Below are 19,885 nucleotides of genomic sequence, written 5' to 3' on the forward strand. Positions count from 1 at the left end.
GGGGAGGCTGAGGCAGGAGAATCGCTTGAACCCAGGAGGCGGAGGTTGCAGGGGCCTCTGCACTCCAGCCTGGGGGACGGAGCGAGACTCCGTCTCAAAAGAGAAAAAAATAAAAATTAAAAAAAAGGAACTTTTACTGAAACGGAGTTACATTTTACGGCGGCAAGAACCTTCAAGTTCTAATTATGCCACTGCTAATTGTCTGATCTTTCACAAGTTTAACTCTAAACCTCAGTTCCTCATCTGTAAACTAGGGGTAACATTAATATTTATCTCACAAGATTTTCAGGACTGAGTGTTTAAAAATTCATATAAGCATTTAGCATATTTCCTACTTGAACGCCTTGCGTAGCAAACACTAGAAAAGTTAATTATTATGATTAACTTGGTGGCAAATATCCACTTACAATGTGAAGTCTTCTATGTAATGGCTTCTTTCAGATTAAAGATGGACAAGAGTGTCACTGTCATGCTTTTCGTTTAACACCCACTTCAACGAGGTGCCCGCTGCGCCCGCGACCACCGCCCCTTCCTGTAGTCGGATTTAAAGGCGACCAAACTCCACGCTTTAGCAGAACCCGAGGAGGGGCGGGAGCGTCGCCTGGGAGATGAGGGTGGGGCAAGTCTAGCATTCAGAGACGGCTACCGGAGTCCAATCACCGGCACTTCCGGGGGGCGGGAGTAAGCGACGGCGCGGCACCCGTCGCGACGCCCAGCAGCCAATCAGAAGGCGGGGCGCCCATTCAAATTGCGGCCTTCTGGGGAGCCGGCGCTGGAGGTGGTGAGTGGCGTGGGGACTGTCTCGAGGGGTTCCCAAGGTGCCGGACCCTGCGGAGGGGCGAAGTTTCGGCACGGGAGGGCCTGCGGACGCTTTCCCTACAGGCGACCGCTGCTTTGCTTGCGGGTGGTCTTAGCTCCGGTCCCCCATTCAGTTCCTCAGAATTCCAGGTCGGCGGCGAAGGGGTCCCCGAACGAAGGGCGCAAGGCAGCGTTTCTGGTGGGACCGGGAAGCTGGACTTCAGGGCCGCTCGGCCCGCGGGCTTCTCCCCGAGTCGGTTGGCATTAAGAGGTAATTCTTAGTCATAGCACCTAGTAATGACTAGGAGTGAAAGAACAGAATCACCGGATGTTTTGGTTTGGATTGTGTTCATTTTCCTTGTATTCCTTCCAGTCCTCTTTAAAATCTGATGGCGAAACTCCTCAAAGAGAAACCGTATTGATTTGTGCAAATCGCAAATGGTTTTTAGTTGCAAGAGAATTTCCAGAATCTTTTTTTTTGCCTTTAAATCCATTTCATAACAGGAAAATTCTGTATTTTGAGTTGAAACGTTGATGGGAGATGCTTATAACCTGACGAATTTTTTTGTAATGACTTATTTATGTAAAAATTTAAAAGCCTAATTTAAAAATTACCTTCCATTAATTTGTTCCTCGATAGCAATAATCTTTGTAATAGTTTGAACCAGTGTCATTTTACAGGTTAGAACCCGGCATGCAAATTTAAAGTCTTGTTTACATCTTTGTAAGGAGTTGGATACAAAGTTGACTAAAAGCCAGGTCTCTTAGCTGTCACTGCTGTTCCCTTTCTTTAAAACGTTAATACCTGATAGATATTGTTGCTGTATATTTACATACGCCTCTGTCTAATTTGTTGTCTTACTGCTAAAGGGCAGGTTGTCTGTTTATCTAATCTTGCATGGTTTTTCTCAACACAATTTTAATTTACAGTACTTATTGTACTTACTGCCTGTGGTACTTGGGAATAATCTGCCTCGTGACACCAATCAATTTAATCTTCTCTATAGGCATTCCTGTATTCAACATACGTGGGCCGGACGCGGTGGCTCACGCCTGTAATCCCAGCACTTTGGGAGGCCGAGGCGGGTGGATCACAAGGTCAAGAGATTGAGACCATCCTGGCCAACATGGTGAAACCCCGTCTCTACTAAAAATACAAAAATTAGCTGGGTGTGGTGATGGGTGCCTGTAGTCCCAGCTACTTGGGAGGCTGAGGGAGGAGAATCGCTTGAATACAGGAGGTGGAGGTTGCAGCAAGCCAAGGTCATGCCACTGCACTCCAGCCTGGTGACAGCAAGACTCTGTCTCGAAAAAAAATTTTTATTAAAATAAAATAAAATAAACCTTCTTAGGGAACATTGGCAAAAAAAAAAAAAAAAAAAAAAAAAAAATGCATGTAGCAGGTATTTATAAAAGTACTTTGCTCCACACTCTGATTTAGGTGCTAGGGTTTCCTTTAGTTCTTCCCACTCCCCACGCTGGGAGTACTTGAAAATCTTTGTTGACATGCACTTTTTACATCTCCAAAGTCACTTGACACATTTGACCTGATATATGGCTTATCATTATATTTCTTCTAGACTAAAGAAATGGGAATTGTATTCTTTTTTTTTTTTTTTTTTGAGACGGAGTCTCGCTCTTTCACCCAGGCTGGAGTGCAGTGGCGCGATCTCGGCTCACTGCAGGCTCCGCCCCCCGGGGTTCACGCCATTCTCCTGCCTCAGCCTCCCGCGTAGCTGGGACTACAGGCGCCTGCCACCTCGCCTGGCTAATTTTTTTTTTGTATTTTTAGTAGAGACGGGGTTTCACCGTGTTAGCCAGGATGGTCTCGATCTCCTGACCTCGTGATCCGCCCGCCTCGGCCTCCCAAAGTGCTGGGATTACAGGCGTGAGCCACCGCGCCCGGCCGGGAATTGTATTCTTGTCTTTGAAGTCTACAGTATCTATCAGAGGGCCTGACACTGATGGAAACTTAGTCAATATTTGTTGAATAATGATGCTAAGTTCTCTGAGAGATTTGCCTGAAGTTGCTTGGAAGCAGTATCTGAGCTGCAGATTGTGATCTATTGTAATGTATGCCGCTGGGAATTTACTTACACAGTGGGATGTTCTCTATAATTTTTAAAGCTTGCTTGTAGTCTGTGTAATCTAAATCTTTTTTTTTTCTTTCAGTTTAGCAGATATTTTCAGAAATGGATACATAAGAAATGGCTGGAAATCAAATGAATGTCCAAAGAAGAGCTTAGGGTCTTAGTAACATTCTTTTTTGAAATAACTGTCTGCCAAAATGTCATTACACAGTACTCATAATAGAAATAACAGCAGTGATATTCTTGATATTCCATCTTCCCAAAATAGTTCATCACTGTATGCCCTCACCCACAGTAGCCGACTTAAGCTGCATTTGAAGTCGGATATGTCAGAATGTGAAAATGATGATCCATTATCGAGATCTGCAGGTAAAGTCAGAGACATAAATAGAACTTATGTTATTTCTGTCAGTAAAAAAACAGCAGACATGCCCCTTACCCCTAATCCTGTAGGTAGATTGGCACTTCAGAGAAGAACTACAAGGAACAAAGAATCATCTTTGCTTGGTAGTGAGTTGGAAGACACAGCTGAAAAAACAGCAGAAACACGCCTTACATTACAACGTCGTGCTAAAACAGATTATGCAGAAAAGTGGAAAACAGCTGAAACAGATTCTGTCAAAATGACACTGAATGTGGGAGGTGAAACAGAAAATAATGGTGTTTCTAAGGAAAGTAGAACAAATGTAAGGATTGTAAATAATGCTAAAAACTCTTTTGTTGCTTCTTCTGTACCTTTAGATGAAGATCCACAAGTCATTGAAATGATGGCTGATAAGAGATACAAAGAAACATTTTCTGCCCCCAGTAGAGCAAATGAAAATGTTGCACTTAAGTACTCAAGTAATAGAGCACCCACTGCTTCCCTGAGTCAGACTGAAGTTGTTAGATCAGGACACTTGACAACGAAACCTACTCAGAGCAAGTTGGATATCAAAGTGTTGGGAACAGGAGACTTGTATCATAGAAGTATTGGGAAGGAAATTGCAAAAACTTCAAATAAATTTGGGAGCTTAGAAAAAAGAACACCTACAAAATGTACAATAGAACACAAATTGACACCAAAGTGCGGCCTGCCTCAGGTTAAGAGCCCAGCTCCATCAATACTGAAGAAAAGAATGTCTAACCTTCAAGTTAAACAAAGACCAAAAAGTTCTTGTCTTGCAAATAAACAGGAAAGGTCCGCAGAAAATACAATCCTTCCCGAAGAAGAAACTGTAGTTCAGAACATCTCTGCAGGAAAAGACCCCTTAAAAGTAGAGAATAGTCAAGTGACAGTGGCAGTACGCGTAAGACCTTTCACCAAGAGGTATGTGACGCCTTTTAAAATCTAAAGCCAAGCAGTTACATGTAACGTAATAACGTACCTTTAATTCCTCTCTGCCTTTGGAAGGTCAGTGTATTCATGCATCTTCAAACTTGTTGGCAATACTTTTATATAGAAAGAACTTATAGATCTAGTTGTAGTGTGTTGATAATTTTTGATGGCTGACTATAAAATTAAAAAATTGAATCACCATATTTTGTATATTGAAGTTTCTCTAGATATATTGCTTTTAAAAAGTCTGAATAAGTCACTTAGGTCTCTAATGAAATCTGCTTGCAGATCTGCAATATATGCTGTAATGTTATACCTATCCCTTAAAAAGAGCCCTAACAGGCCAGGTATGGTGGGTCACGCCTGTAATCCCAGTGCTTTGGGAGGCCGAGGCAGGCTGATCACTTGAGGTCAGGGGTTTGAGACCAGCCTGGCCAATATGGTGATACCCTGTCTCTACTAAAAATACAAAAATTCGCCGGGCATGGTGGTGCACACCTGTAATCCCAGCTACTCGGGAGGCTGAGGCAGGAGAATCACTTGAACCTGGGAGGCAGAGCTGCATTGAGCTGAGATCAGGCCACTGCACTCCAGCCTGGGTGACAGAACGAGACTCTGTTTCAAAAAAACAGAAGAGCCATAACAAATTACTGGTTCCCTAAAGAGGTCCTTTCAAAATCCTTTCCAGAGTGGTGATTATCATCATCATTGTCTCCGATTACTATATAGTTGTTACAAATGCAGTGATACATTAGATTTGATTTTGATGGCAAAAGTGGTTGTGGGTGGGAAAGACACAGATTAAAGGTTGGAAAAGATGGACATGACAAAATGCGAATGCGACAAAATGTAATTGTTTTAAAATATTTTAATGTAGTTGTTTAAAATATTTTAAGGGACAGTGAAAAACTTCACAGAGTTAGTAGTGTTTAACTTGAAGCTGTGTACCTAAGCAAGTTAGAAGAGGATTTGGTGACCACTGCATCAGGGCAGGAACCTCCATTTTGAACCTAAGGGGTCAATAGTTAAAGGCAAGTTATACAGTACTGTAGAATCTTTTTCGTGCCAATGGGTTAGTATTAAGAGGGAGAACTGAGGGTAAGTTGGTTTGAGAGAATTGGAATGCCTAATAGAGCCTCAAGAACCATGATAGGAAGAGAAACAATAGAAAGAGCTGGTAGGGACAAAACGCAAGATGGATGACTGTACTGAACTTAGTAAGGGACCAAGTGCCTGAATCCAAACTCATCAGACAAGCCTTGAAAGCAGGGCCAGGGTACAGTACTTGTCAAATTGATGAGGCAGGTGTTTTTTCCAGAATAAATTCTGATTTAAAGCAGTCTCAGAGTCAGGGGTGGAGCAGGGAGGAAGTGTATATCTGGAGCCAGACAAGGAGTAATGATGTTTTTCTGTAGATCTAAAGTACGTGAAAGATTTCCACCTAAGTCTCAAAGGGAAAAAGGGTATACATGAAGATTCGTGATTTTAAGGGAGAGAATCTAGAGGAAGGAGGAGAGATCTTTAGTAGCCAAGAGAGATTTATGATTCAAACTTATAGTCAACTGAGTTTTTTAAAATTGTATTTGTATTTTCTGCCAGCTTTATTTAGATTGGTACCCCCCAAATTTGTATAATAAAGATGTTTCTAAATTTGAATGAAGAGTATAGGTAGATTATAGTAGGTGGGATGGGGAAAGGTATAGTTCAAGAGAAAAAAAACAGAGGAAAAAATCTTGTAAAAGTAGGATCGGTTTTCTGGGGAAATCTGGAATTTTCCCTTTGGTGGCACTGGAGCCACAGGAAGTATATTTTGGAAACCCACTAGAATTATGTTTGCTTATCTGCATTTTCCACATAAAACTAAAGAATTATCTTGCCTTGGAAGATTGTTTAAATAGTTTTGAGGTATTTATTATATTCTGTGAGAATAATACCCATGACAATTTTAGTTACTTGATTTTTTTCTTCGTGCTTCTTTCAAGAGAGAAGAGTGAAAAAGCATCCCAGGTGGTCTTCATGAGTGGGAAAGAAATAACTGTGGAACATCCTGACATGAAACAAATTTATAATTTTATTTATGATATTTCATTCTGGTCTTTTGATGAATGTCATCCTCACTACGCTAGCCAGACGACTGTCTATGAGAAGCTAGCAGCACCACTCCTAGAAAGAGCCTTCGAAGGCTTCAATACCTGTCTTTTTGCTTATGGTCAGACTGGCTCTGGAAAATCATATACGTAAGTTGTATTGGAAATGCAATTATCCAGAAGTGTTTAAATATACTTTTGTGAGAAGCGGCATGGGGGTGATAGAAAGAATATAGTTTGAAACCACACAGATCTTGGCCCAAATCTCATCCATTTTATATACCAGTTTTGCAAACTTGGGCAATTTACTTAGCCTCTGGGCTTCAGTTTACACATTTACCTTGATACAATTCATCTTGTAATTATCATTGGCCCCATTTTACTGTACTTTATATATTTTACATAAACTGAGGCCTAGAGAGGTTATCTTATAAGTATTTTGGTGAGAATTAAAAGTAAGGCATGTAAGCTAGATGTGATGGCACACACCTGTAGTCTCAGCTACTTGGGAAGCTGAGGTAGGAGGATTGCTTAAGCGCAGGAGTTCGAGTCCAGCCTGGGCAACTTAGTCCTCATCTCTTAAGAAAAAAGGGTGAGGGGGCATCTGGTAAATGGTAGCTATGATAATACCTGTTCTAGAAGGAAATACTCAGCATTTTAACAGTAGCTAATATTTGAGTTCTTTTTTTTTTTTTTTTGTAGCAAGGTTTGTTGTGAAGAGCAAAAGAACAAACCTTCCACAGCGTGGAAGGGGACCCAAGTGGGTTGCCCAACATATGAGTTCTTACTATATTCCAGGCACTGTGCTAAAGACTTTGCTTATATTCTCTCACAACAATTCTCTGAATTAGATAGTTTTATTATTCCCATTTTACAGTAGAAGAAATTGAAGTTTAGTGAGGTTAAATATCTTGGAGTCAAGATTTGGACTCAGGCAGATTTGACTCCAGAGTCCAGATTCTTAATTATGATATTCAATGAACTTGCTTCCTACTCCCTTCCCAGCCTATTTCCCCAAAAATAATTTAAAAAAAAGAATTAGTTTTATTTCCCCCTTATTCATAATGTATTTTTCAGGATGATGGGATTTAGTGAAGAACCAGGAATAATTCCAAGATTTTGTGAAGATCTTTTTTCTCAAGTAGCCGGAAAACAAACCCAAGAGGTACGTTCTTATAATACCTGCAAGCTTCTTATCAGAGTAGAAAATAGTCAAATCAAGTTCAAATCAGTCATGGCCACTAAGGAAATACTTAATGGAAGATCAGTTCTAATCTATAGATCACTCTTCTTTGGAACAGTGGTATGGAGAGGGAGGGTGGAAATTCTAAATTCAGAATCAATTTCATCTGGTGGTCAGTGACAGTGATGTCGTCTCTTCTGTCTTCTCTCTCTTGCTTTTGCTTTACTTTGTATACACAGAGGCTCACAAATGTGGTAGCTATGTACTATTATACATGTCTTTGTAGTCAGAGAGGTGCACAGCTTAACTAAGGACAGCAGGCATAAACTTTTGGACAATGTGAATCAGAAAGAGTAGTGAAATTGGGATTTGAACCCAGGGTTGACTTCAAAAGCCATGATTTTTCCACTGTACTACACCTGAATAGGCTGTACTGGCTTCCTATTTCACTTATTCATTTACACATTCAGCTACCTTTTACTGAGCATTCTGCTGTTGCCAGGCAGCTTGTTAGATCAAAATTTTTTTTTCTCAAATTTTCTTGGTCATAAGAATCACCAGGGATTTTTGGCAGGGACATATATGTGCATGTGTATATGTATGTACACGCTTGCTAAAAATCTCTTCCGGGGGTTCTGAGTCAGTTGGTCTGGTGTAGAGCTTGGGATTTTATAATTTTCGTGATTTTCTCTAGTATTTTTTATGATAAAGGAAGTTGAGAAAATTGTGCTAGTTTAGGGGTGTGGAGTTAAAAGACCCAGTCCCTGTATTCAAAGGAGTGTAGTGGGAGAAATAAGTCATTTAACAGCCAAGTACAATCAATTAAATGCTAAACAAACTAAAGTAGATTCTCTAATAGAACATGTAAGTGAGAACATATAAGGTTGGAGGGAGACATTCTCTCAGAGGAAGGAGCAGCTGAGCTTATTTTTGAAGGATACATAGCATTATTAGCTTGGTGAACAAGGGGAGAAGGACATTCCAGGAAGAGGGAGCAGCATGGACCAAGATTTGAAAGCAAAAAAGTAGGGAGCCTTTGGGATTCTATAAATTGTTCACTGTGTTTTGAGCACAGAATTTGAGGGTGGAGAGTGATAAGAGAAGAAACTAGAGGCTGGGTGTGGTGGCTCACACCTCTAATCCCAGTACTTTTGGAGGCCAAAGCAGGCAGATCATCTGAGGTCAGGAGCTCGAGACCAGCCTGGCCAACACAGTGAAATCCTGTCTCTACTAAAAATACAAAAATTAGCCGGGTGTGGTGGCACATGCCTGTAATCCCAGCTACTTGGGAGGCTGAGGCAGGAGAATCGCTTGAACCAGGGAGATGGAGGTTGCAGTGAGCTGAGATCACGCCACTGCACTCCAGCCTGGGTGACAGAGCATGACTCCATCTCAGAAAAAAAAAAAAGAGAATAAACTAGAAAGGCCTGCAGAACTTGGCTCATGAAGGACTATCTTAGTAAGTATAACTGGTAAGACTTGCTGATTATTGGAAATGGAGGATGAGGGAGAGAGAAATCGATGTTTCTGGTTGGACAACTGGATTAGATATCGATGTCATTTTTTGAGATCACAAGAGGAAAAGTAGATTTGAGTAATTGATGAGTTCTGTCTCTTCTGTGGATATACTACCTCTCCTCTGTCTTCTTCTACCCTCAACCTCTCATTTCCAGTAACTAAATTGAAAATAGGAGGAGTATGGGGATCAATAGAAACATGGTGGTCTTGAGACTATGAGATGATATATGATTCAAGTCCAAGTTTAGTGGGCATAAGAGAAAGCTGTGGGCTTGTGGGGCAGAGTTCTCTATTGGCTGTCCAGATTTTAGAAGGATAGTAATTTGAAGGTAAAGCCAGGAAGAGATAGATAAGTGTAGTTGAGGTAAAGGTCTTTGGAATGATTTCAAAGGACTGGGAGGCTCAGATTTTGCGTGGAACGACTATGTCATTGAATAACAGTGTAATGAATGCTTAAGAGCATGGTCAGCCAGGCATGGTGGCTCACGCCTGTAATCCCAGCACTTTGGGAGGCCGAGGCAGGTGGACCACCTGAGGTCAGGAGTTTGAGACCAGCCTGGCCAACATGGTGAAACCCTGTCTCTACTAAGAATACAAAAATTAGCCAGGTGTGGTGGCGGGTGCCTGTAATCCTAGCTATTCAGGAGGCTGAGGCAGGAGAATCGCTTGAACCCTGGAGGCGGAGATTGCAGTGAGCTGAGATCATGCCACTGTACTCCAGCCTGGGAGACAGAGCAAGACTGTGTCTCAAAAAAAAAAAAAAAAAAAGAGCATGGACTTTGGAGATACATTATTTGAATTTGAATCTAAGCTTCATCACTGGAGTAGAAATGTGATCTTAAACAATTTACTTAATGTCTTTCTGTGTTTCAGAACAGAAAATAGAGATGATATTGACAATATCTTTCTCATAGGTTTGTTGTGAGCATTAAATGAGTTGATCTATACAAAAGGTTTTGAAGAGTGCCTGGCACATAGTGAGCCCAGCTAAATGTGGTTATATCAACTTTGGAATTACCCAGGATGGTAGAGGATAATAGTATGTAGATGGGGGTAATAGAAGGTGGTATAGTGAGCATGATGGCAGGAGCCTAAGAGGAGAATAAATAAGTAGGTCCTCTCCAATGTGGCCCCAACTACCTTTTCCAATTTGTTTCCCACACTACATTTTCATTTCTAAGTCCTTCTGGAGCCTCTATAACATAAAATACTACTTTAAATAAAATAAGCATTATTACATGGTTATTGAATTCTGACAGCCCCCATCCCTGTTCATAGCATTTGTCAATAACCTTATAATTACTTGGTGTTCCCTTATACCTGGTCTCTTTGGAAGTGTTTTGTTTCTCTCTCATGACACCAGCTATATTCTGCCTTGTATTACTCATGTACTGTATTGCATCTCCAATTAGCTTCTGAGTTCTTTCAGGATAAAAACTATGTCCAGTTCATCTCATATTTTCCCACCCTCCTGGAAGAGTGCTTTGTACCTAGTAGGGCACAATAAATATTTGGTGAATTGAACTTAAATCTCTTTGACACTCCCTTGAAGCTTCCAATTCTGTTAGATGCTTGCTGACTCACTTCTGGGTCAGTGGATGAAATTTATTTCTCTAATAAGGAAACCATGCCCTAACTGTCAGAAGAGCTGTTTGGAAGCAAAGGTTCCCCTTTTTGGCCTCTACACTGTATCTTTCAGAGTCAAAAGGAGGAGAAGCTCAGCCCACTTAGTCTAATGATTGCTTTCTTTCCCAGTCAGGAAGAATTGTTGATTTAAGGTTCCATCTCACCAGATCAAATGTCAACCTACAGGGTGTCTTTCCTATTCTGAGCACATGCGATGCACAGATCCTGCTGTCCTTACCCAAGAATGCCCTACCCCCTCTTTCTGGTTCAATCTACTCTGTCTCTCATGCCTCACATTCTATTTACTCCTTCCCTGTTCTCTGGCCATCCTAAATTTTCCCCTTTCTGATTAGTCATATTTATAGTCATCTCATTTTGATTCTTAATTAATTTTCTATTGCTGTTTTTTATCTATTGGAAGGTATGTTATATGTCTCTGAGATCTTAGCCTCATGGGCAAGAATCTTGTCTTACACTTCTTTATGTCCTGACAATAACCTAAAGCCATACACACAGTAGGTAGGTACTTAAGGAATGCTTATTGGATTGAATCGAACCTTATGCAGAAGTTAAGAAGAAATGCAAGGACTTTTGTTGTTGTTCATATTAAATTTTTTTTTTTTTTTTTTTTTTTTTGAGACGGAGTTTCACTCTGTCGCCCAGGCTGGAGTGCAGTGGTGCGATCTCGGCTCACTGCAAGCTCTGCCTTCCAGGTTCACGCCATTCTCCTGCCTCAGCCTCCCGAGTAGCTGGAACTACAGACGCCTGCCACCACGCTCGGCTAATTTTTTGTATTTTTAGTGGAGACAGGGTTTCACCGTGTTAGCCAGGATAGTCTTGATGTCTTGACCTCGTAATCCACCTGCCTCGGCCTCCCAAAGTGCTGGGATTACAGGTGTGAGCCACCGTGCCCAGCCAAAATTTTTTTTATTGAGATCAAATTCACATAACATCAAATTAACCACTTTATACAATTCAGTGGCATTCAGTACATTTATAATGTACAACTGTTACTTCTAGTGCCAAAAAATTTTCATTGCCCTCAAAGGGGACCCTCTACCTATTAAGCAGTCACAATCCATTCCCCCTTCTTCCCAGTCCCTGGCAACTACTAGTTTGCTTTTGTTCTATGAATTTACCTGTTTTGGAAATTTCATATAAATGGAATCATCCAATGTGTGATATTTTGTGTCTGGCTTCTTTCACTTAGCATAATGTGTTGAGGTTCATCTACATTGTAACACATACAGTACTTCATTCCTTTTAATGGTTGACTAATATTTCATTGTACGGATATTGCCAGTTTTGTTTATCCATTCATCAGTTGATGGACATTTGGGTTGTTTATACCTTTTGGCTATTGTGAATAGTCCTTCTGTGAACATTGGTGCATGTTTTTGTTTGAATACCTGTTCTCAATTGTTTTGGATGTATAGGAGTGGAATTTCCAAATTTCTATGGTGATTCTTTTTCGTTTTTGAGATGGAGTCTCTCTCTGTCGCCTAGGCTGGAGTGCAGTAGCGTGATCTCAGCTCATTGCAACCTCCACCTCCGAGGTTCAAGTGATTCTCCTGCCTCAGCCTCCCGAGTACCTGGGATTACAGGCGCCTGGCACCATGCCCAGCTAATTTTTGTATTTTTAGTAGAGGTATGGTTTCACCATGTTGGCCAGGCTGTTCTTGAACTCCTGACCTCAAATGATCCTCCCACCTCGGCCTCCCAAAGTGCTGGGATTACAGGTGTGAGCCACCGTGCCCGGCCTGGTAATCCTATTTTTAACCTTTTTAGGTTAAAAATATTTTAACTATTTCCCACAGTGGCCGCACCATTTTACATCCACTAGCAATGGAGGAGCGTTCCAGTTTCTCCACATCCTCACCCACACTGGTTGGTTTCCACTTATTATTATTGCCATCCTAGTGGGTGTGAAGTGGTTTTTCATTGTGATTTTGATTTGCATTTCCCTACTGAGAAATAATGTTGAGCATCTTTTCATGTGCTTGTTTGCCATTTGCACGTTCTTCTTTGGAGAAATGTCTGTTCAAGTCCTTTGTGCATTTTAAAATTGGGCTGTTTGTCTTTATGTTGTTGAGTTGTAGGATTTTTTATATATTTATATATTTTGGATACTAGATCCTAACCACAGATATGATTTGCAATAAAATAAATTATATGCTGTGTTTCTATTCCTGCTAGGTCAGCTATCACATTGAAATGAGCTTCTTTGAAGTGTATAATGAAAAAATTCACGACCTTCTGGTTTGTAAAGATGAAAACGGGCAGAGAAAGCAACCAGTAAGATTAAAACAATTTATTATTTGTTTTGAATTTCTGTTCTTATAAATGCATCTAATTCTTTGAGTTCTCTGGATGGTATAGCTTAAAGTTTTTTTTTTTTTTTTTTGAGACGGAGTCTCGCTCTGTCACCCAGGCTGGAGTGCAGTGGCGTGATCTCGGCTCACTGCAAGCTCCGCCTCCCAGGTTCACGCCATTCTCCTGCCTCAGCCTCTCCGAGTAGCTGGGACTACAGGCGCCCGCCACCACGCCCGGCTAATTTTTTGTATTTTTAGTAGAGACGGGGTTTCACCGTGGTCTTGATCTCCTGACCTCGTGATCCGCCCGCCTCGGCCTCCCAAAGTGCTGGGATTACAAGCGTGAGCCACCGCGCCCGGCCTCAGCTTACAATTTTACTAGAATTATATGATGGCAAATGCTTGGATCTACAGTCCAATTAGATTATTTAGAAAATAAGCAGAGCACTGGCCGGGCGTGGTGGCTCACTCCTGTAATCCCAGCACTTTGGGAGGCTGAGGCGGGCGGATTGCCAGAGCTCAGGAGTTCAAGACCAGCCTGGACAACACGGTGAAACCCTGTCTTTACTAAAATACAAAAAATTAGCCGGGCGTGGTGGCTTGCGCCTGTAGTTCCAGCTTCTTGGGAGGCTGAGGCAGGAGAATTGCTTGAACCTGGGAGGCGGAGGTTGCAGTGAGCTGAGATCGAGCCACTATACTCCATCCTGGGCGACAGAGTGAGACTTTGTCTCCAAAAAAAAAAAAAAAAGAAAAGAAGCAGAACATTATCACTAGTAGAAATTAAATTAGTTATTAGGTTTAACCTCTTTATTTTAATGAAGAATTGTATAAAACTAAAGATAAAATATTTGTTCCAAGATTTAGTTGGACCATGTAAGTTGAACACCGGATCCCTAATAGTCTATAAGCCAAAACATAGTAAAACTTTTTAAAATTATATTTTTATTATAGGATATGTATTTCAGTGGATTATTTAGCAGATTCATACCTTGTAGATAATCTGTGAAATAGAAAGTTTCACAATTATATCATCTTTTTTAAAAACTGCTATTCGAATTTAAAATTTTTAATTTTGCAATGGACCTTGGAGCACAATAAACAAAAATCTAAAGACGACGGCTGGGCATGGTGGCTCACGCCTGTAATCGCAACACTTTGGGAGGTCAAGGCGGGTGGATCACTAGGTCAAGAGGTGGAGACCATCCTGGCCAACATGGTGAAACCCCGTCTCTATTAAAAATACAAAAATTAGCTGGGCATGGTGGCGCGTGCCTGTAGTCCCAGCTACTCAGGAGGCTGAGGCAGGAGAATCGCTTGAACCTGGGGGCAGAGGTTTCAGTGAGCCGAGATTGCACCACCGCACTCCAGCCTGGTGACAGAGCGAGACTGCGTCTCAAGAAAAAAAAAGGAAGTCAGTTGTCTTCTTCACTTGCCCACGGTTGTGCAGTTTACTATTGGCAACATCAAGAAACAAACAAAACTTGACATTTGCTTCTATGATTTCTATATGTTTAAAGCTTCTGGTCACAAAGTTGAAAATGTATAATGTAACAATAAAGAAAAATTTTAATGTCTGAAATTTAACGAATATGTTTTAGAGAGCATTTAAAAGTATATAAGTCATAGCTACTGCAAAATTTAACATTCAAATGTCTTACTGAAAAACTAGGAAGACAAACTGGGTGCGGTGGCTCACGCCTGTAATCCCAGTACTTTGGGAGGCTGAGGTGGGCAGATCACTTGAGGTCAGGAGTTCCCGACCAGCCTGGCCAACATGGTGAAACTCCTTCTCTACTGAAAATACAAAAGTTAGCTGGTGTGGTGGCACTGTCTTGTAATCTCAGCTACTCAGAAGGCCGAGGTAGGAGAATCGCTTGAACTCAGGAGGCAGAGGTTGCACTGAGCCAAGATTGCACCACCGCGCTCCAGCCTGGGCGACAGAACAAGACTCTGTCTCAAAACAGACAAACAAACAAAAAACTAGTAAGACATCTGATGCTAAAATATATTGTTCTAATTATTGTCTATTAGCCAATTCTAATAGCAGTTTTTTAAGAATAAAAAAACTAGTAAAACTTGATGCTACAATATATTGTTGCATATTGTGCTACTATAAACGGTTTTTTATATTGAAGCTGTTTCCTAATGCCTTACAGATTTGTTTTTGTGAGAGCTTTTGTGTTTTTTTTTTCCTGGATAAAATAAAGACAAATCTCTTACCTTAAACTCAAGATATAGAAAAAACGATCATTTAAGATTATATGAAATATTCGTCATACTCCTAATGATGCATGTATTTGCTTCTTCTAGCTGAGAGTGAGGGAACATCCTGTTTATGGACCATATGTTGAAGCACTGTCAATGTAAGTATTTAGTTCAGCAAGGGCAAAGAGGATAAAACATGAATAGAGTGAATGTTACTCTCCCATAATCTTTATTGTATTCTTATTGGCCTTCCTAACTTTGAAACCCTGGGTAACTATTTAGCCTTCTACCCTTGATATTGTCCAGTTAGGTTTTCCCTCTCTTTCCATAGAGTGTTAGTTACTTGTTTTAATACTTGCATGTGTCTTTCATAGTACCTGTAAAGTGTCTGCCATGGAGTATTCATTATACTGAGTATGAAGTAAATATTTGCTTTTTCTTTCTTTTACCCCTTCCTTTCATCACTAATTAAATCTTCCCTCTCAACCTGCTTTTTATACCTATGACTCAAAGATAGACAGGGAAGAGGGTAGTAAGAAGAGAAGAGTTTGATGCATGCTAGGAGTCATTTACTTTCTTTTCCAACACTGCAAATGCTTTCTTAAAGGAAAGGAAAAGTTATTAAGTATTAACTCAGCTGCATTGAATACATCTGGGATTGTATTGGGACCCATATACACCCACATATAAATATACCTATACATATACATATGTGTTAAAGTATATCTTTTGGTATTGTGACTTAGACTTGAATATTATGTTAAGATGCTAAGGTGCTTCCTTGTATTAAGAAAAATCATACTTTTTGTTAAAATTAAAGCATTATTTTATTTCCTGTCCTTTAAGAATAGGGAAAATAAAAAATTCTGGGAGAATCAGTAAAATAATATTCATGAATTAGTCCATTGTGATCTTCAGCGTAAATATGTAATTGAAATGTTATTGTTTTATGAGAACAAGAGTATAATCATCAGTAAAATTGATTTTGTCTTTTCACTTCTTAAAAATAGGAACATTGTCAGTTCTTACGCTGATATCCAGGTAAGATTGATTGTATTTTGTTTTCACTAGATAGAAAGAGCATAATCCTAAATATTTATAAGAATATTTTTTCTTAATTGCTGTTTTACAAATAAAAGGTTAGTTTCTTAATTTATCACAAACCGATTTTGTTAAGTTTTAATCAAAATAATTGCTCTTCTGTATTAAAAATGTTGACCTTCATGTAAGCTTAGAGTTATGGAAACAGCCTTTTAAAGTTATTATTTCCGGCCTCAGATTTCTATGACAGAAAAAAAGGCAATGGGAATACAAATTGTTAAAAGATAAATATTTACTCATTTCATTTTATAAATTAATTACAAATATGTATATGTTATCTCTCTTAATTTTTATACCAGTGAGTTACAGTCTGCTGATCTGATCTTCCTTCCTTTTTTCTTATAAGAGTTGGCTAGAATTGGGAAATAAACAAAGAGCTACTGCTGCTACTGGTATGAATGATAAAAGCTCCCGATCTCATTCGGTTTTCACTCTGGTGATGACCCAGACCAAGGTATTTTTTTTCCACAGGCAAGATAGTAAATACATTTAAGTTTCATGTTTTTCTTATTGTCTTCTTTAAATCAAAAGGTAAAAGTACAGTCATATAAATATATAAACTTAATTTGATTGTAGGAAATAGGCCTTAGTTTCAATGACTTTTGGTCAATGACCAAATGACTTATGGCAGTATACTATTTACCAGATTTTTAAATCAATAGTAGATGCTTGTTATCATACCATTGATATGATCATATCAATATGTGATAGTATATTTTCATGTGTAGTAATAATGCAAATATAATTATATATTTTCATGTATAGTAATTATATAATAACACATATGTATATGTATAGGTATATTTATATGTGGGTGTATACGGGTCCCAATACAATCCCAGATGTATTAAATGCAGCATAATTACTATACATGAAAATATACTATCACATATTGATATGATCATATCAATGGTATCATGATAACAAGCATCTACTATTGATTTAAAAATCTGGTAAATAGTATACTGCCATAGATTACTATACATGAAAACATCAGAAAGTAAAAGATTTTTTAAAATTTAGCCGTAGGTTCCACTATTCAGATAAACCCCTCTAAACATTTTGGTATATAGTCTTTCAATTTTTTTACCATCACAATTAAAGTCACTTAAAATCACACTGTTAAAATCTGTAACAATTTTATGTTATTAAAATTTTTATAAAATAATTTTTAATAGCTATATAATATTCCATTAACTATTACAGTTCCTCAAGTTGTTCTCTACTGTTGGACATTTATATTATTTTTAAATGTTTTGCTATTATAATACTGGGATAAGCAACATCTTTGTGCATTAAACTTTTTCTTTATTGTTATTTCCTTAATATAACTGAGTGGTTATGGATTTTAATCTCTTTAATTTATTTTATTTTGGCATAATCGATCCGCTGCTCAATATATTCTTTTCAGTAGACCGTGTGAATATTTTTGTGTTATAAATTATCACAGATTCACGAAGGGATGATTTTAGGCCAGGTGTGGTGGCACACGCCTGTAATCCGAGCACTTTGGGAGGCCGAGGCAGGAGGATCACTTGAGCTCAGGAGTTTGAGACCAGCTTGAGCAACATAGTGAGACCTTGTCTGTACTAAAAAATAAAAAAAAGTAGCAAGTGTAGCAGCACAGGCCTGTAGTCCCAGCTACTTGGGAGCCCGAGGTGGGACAATTGCTTGAACGCAGGAGATCAAGGCTGCAGTGAGCCGTGATCATGCCACTGCACTCCAGCCTGGGCGACAGAGTGAGATCCTGTCTCAAAAAAAAAGGAGGGACTGTTTAAAAAATAAAAGAGTGATGTGTAATCTTTTACAACTTTCCCTTTAAAAAACCTATATTGATTGGAAGTCATAGAACTTAAATTAATTTAATTTAATATCATTTTGCTGTAGACAGAATTTGTGGAAGGGGAAGAACACGATCACAGAATAACAAGTCGAATTAACCTAATAGATCTGGCAGGCAGTGAGCGCTGCTCTACAGCTCACACTAGTGGAGATCGACTAAAGGTAAATGGAATGCTTTTTCTCCTTTTGATGAAATTTATTCCTGAGGTCATTATTTTAAGGAGAATACAAACTGAATACATTACTTAACCCCCCCAAATATATCTTTATCTGCAGTTTATAGACTGCATTGCTGTGGTCGAAAAAGAGATACGTACTTTTTGGTTATGATTAATTTTTAAAGAAAATATGTTTGAGTCATAAGAAAGTTGGTAGTTTATAGAAAAAAGTATTTATAGACAGGTGTTGTGGCATGTGTCTGTAGTCCCGGCTACTTGAGAGGCTCAGGTGGGAGGATCGCTTGAGTCTGGATGGTCGAGGCTACAGTGAGCCATGTTTGTGCCACTGCACTCCAGCCTGGGCAACAGAATGAGACTCTCTGTCTCAAAAAATAAAAATAAAAAAGTATTTACTCAGTAATTATATGAGAGGAGAAATATATTTTGTGAAATAAATTTCTTGCTGAGAAGTATTTGAAGTTAAAAAATTTTTTTTTTTCTTGCATGCAGGAAGGTGTGAGTATTAATAAGTCCTTGCTAACTTTGGGAAAAGTTATATCTGCACTCTCGGAACAAGCAAACCAAAGGAGAGTTTTTATTCCTTATCGTGAATCTGTTCTTACATGGCAAGTATCTTTTGAAGTATAAAGAATTGTATAAAATATGGTGAATACTGTGGGGAAAAGAATGATAGACTGACTTCATTAACTTTGGGATGGAGAAAGGTGGTAAGCATTATGAATTCTAGAGCCAAACTACCTGGATTTGAATCTCAGCTCAGCATCTTATAAGCTCTGTGACTTTGGGCAAATTACTTAATATTCTAGCCTGTTTCCTCATCTGTAAAATAGGAATAAAATCAATACCTTTTATGGGTAAGTGAGAATTAAATTATTAGTGTACAGTTCTTAATACATAATATGTACTATATGAGTGTAAATAACTATTCTTGTACTTAACTACTATTTGTGCATGATGTTTGAACATATATGGTACTACCAAACATATTGCTAGTTGTATAAAGAGAAATTGAATAATTTTGTTTGCTTGCTACACAATGACTAATACATGGGTGCTCAATAAATGTTTTCATTAGTGAATGTATATTTAATTTTCAATATGTTACATTCAGGTTACATCTGTATGGATTTAATATTCAGTTCTGATAGGCATTAATATACAGTTACGATAAGGACTGCATCTTTACTTGAGGGTAATGTGTCTTTATAATTGGTTTATTATAATGTGATTGCCACCTTGAAACCTATAAGGGAAAATCTGATTTTTTTCATGTCTTATGAAAGTTAAAAATAGTGACATTCATTCTGCACTAATATATGTTTTAAGTCTCATACTCTTTTTCTCTAAAATAAAGATTTTGCTTTTAGTACAATATAGAATTTTTGTTTCAATGTTCATCATTTTCAACATTTATTGAACACCTGCTTCAAAAGGTTGTGGTAGCACTGGAAATACAAAGATGACCAAGACCCATAGTCCCTTCCCTATGGTAGCTCACAGTCATGAAATACTTGATGATTCACCACATTTTAAAATCTCTGCACAGATTATTGCCTCCTGAAAAAATATAAAAAGTATAAGAGAGAAAGAGTGTTTATGAGATCTAGAAATAGTTACAAATACCAG

At 38.9% G+C, this 19,885-nt stretch overlaps 1 protein-coding gene across 11 annotated transcripts in view; it reads left to right on the forward strand.

The window, feature by feature from the left end:
• Positions 1-661: 661 nt before the first annotated feature.
• The window catches only part of KIF14 (kinesin family member 14), a 70,046-nt gene continuing 50,822 nt past the window's right edge, over positions 662-19,885 (forward strand). The window contains exons 1-12 of one of the 11 annotated variants that reach the window (XM_063613699.1): positions 694-781; positions 933-1,069; positions 2,971-3,257; positions 3,342-4,197; positions 6,189-6,443; positions 7,371-7,458; positions 12,817-12,915; positions 15,243-15,295; positions 16,148-16,178; positions 16,585-16,692; positions 18,126-18,242; positions 18,749-18,864. In XM_063613699.1, coding sequence (XP_063469769.1) covers positions 3,086-3,257; positions 3,342-4,197; positions 6,189-6,443; positions 7,371-7,458; positions 12,817-12,915; positions 15,243-15,295; positions 16,148-16,178; positions 16,585-16,692; positions 18,126-18,242; positions 18,749-18,864 — 1,895 coding nt within the window. In that variant the 5' untranslated portion in view covers positions 694-781; positions 933-1,069; positions 2,971-3,085. Of the gene's footprint in view, positions 1,070-1,805; positions 1,929-2,738; positions 4,198-6,188; positions 6,444-7,370; positions 7,459-12,816; positions 12,916-15,242; positions 15,296-16,147; positions 16,179-16,584; positions 16,693-18,125; positions 18,243-18,748; positions 18,865-19,885 lie in introns of those variants that run through there. The other 10 variants (XM_063613700.1, XM_063613696.1, XM_063613703.1 and 7 more) reach the window with 10 other exon arrangements.

The sequence above is a fragment of the Symphalangus syndactylus genome, chromosome 19, assembly GCF_028878055.3.
Source record: "Symphalangus syndactylus isolate Jambi chromosome 19, NHGRI_mSymSyn1-v2.1_pri, whole genome shotgun sequence".
Lineage (NCBI taxonomy): Eukaryota > Metazoa > Chordata > Mammalia > Primates > Hylobatidae > Symphalangus > Symphalangus syndactylus.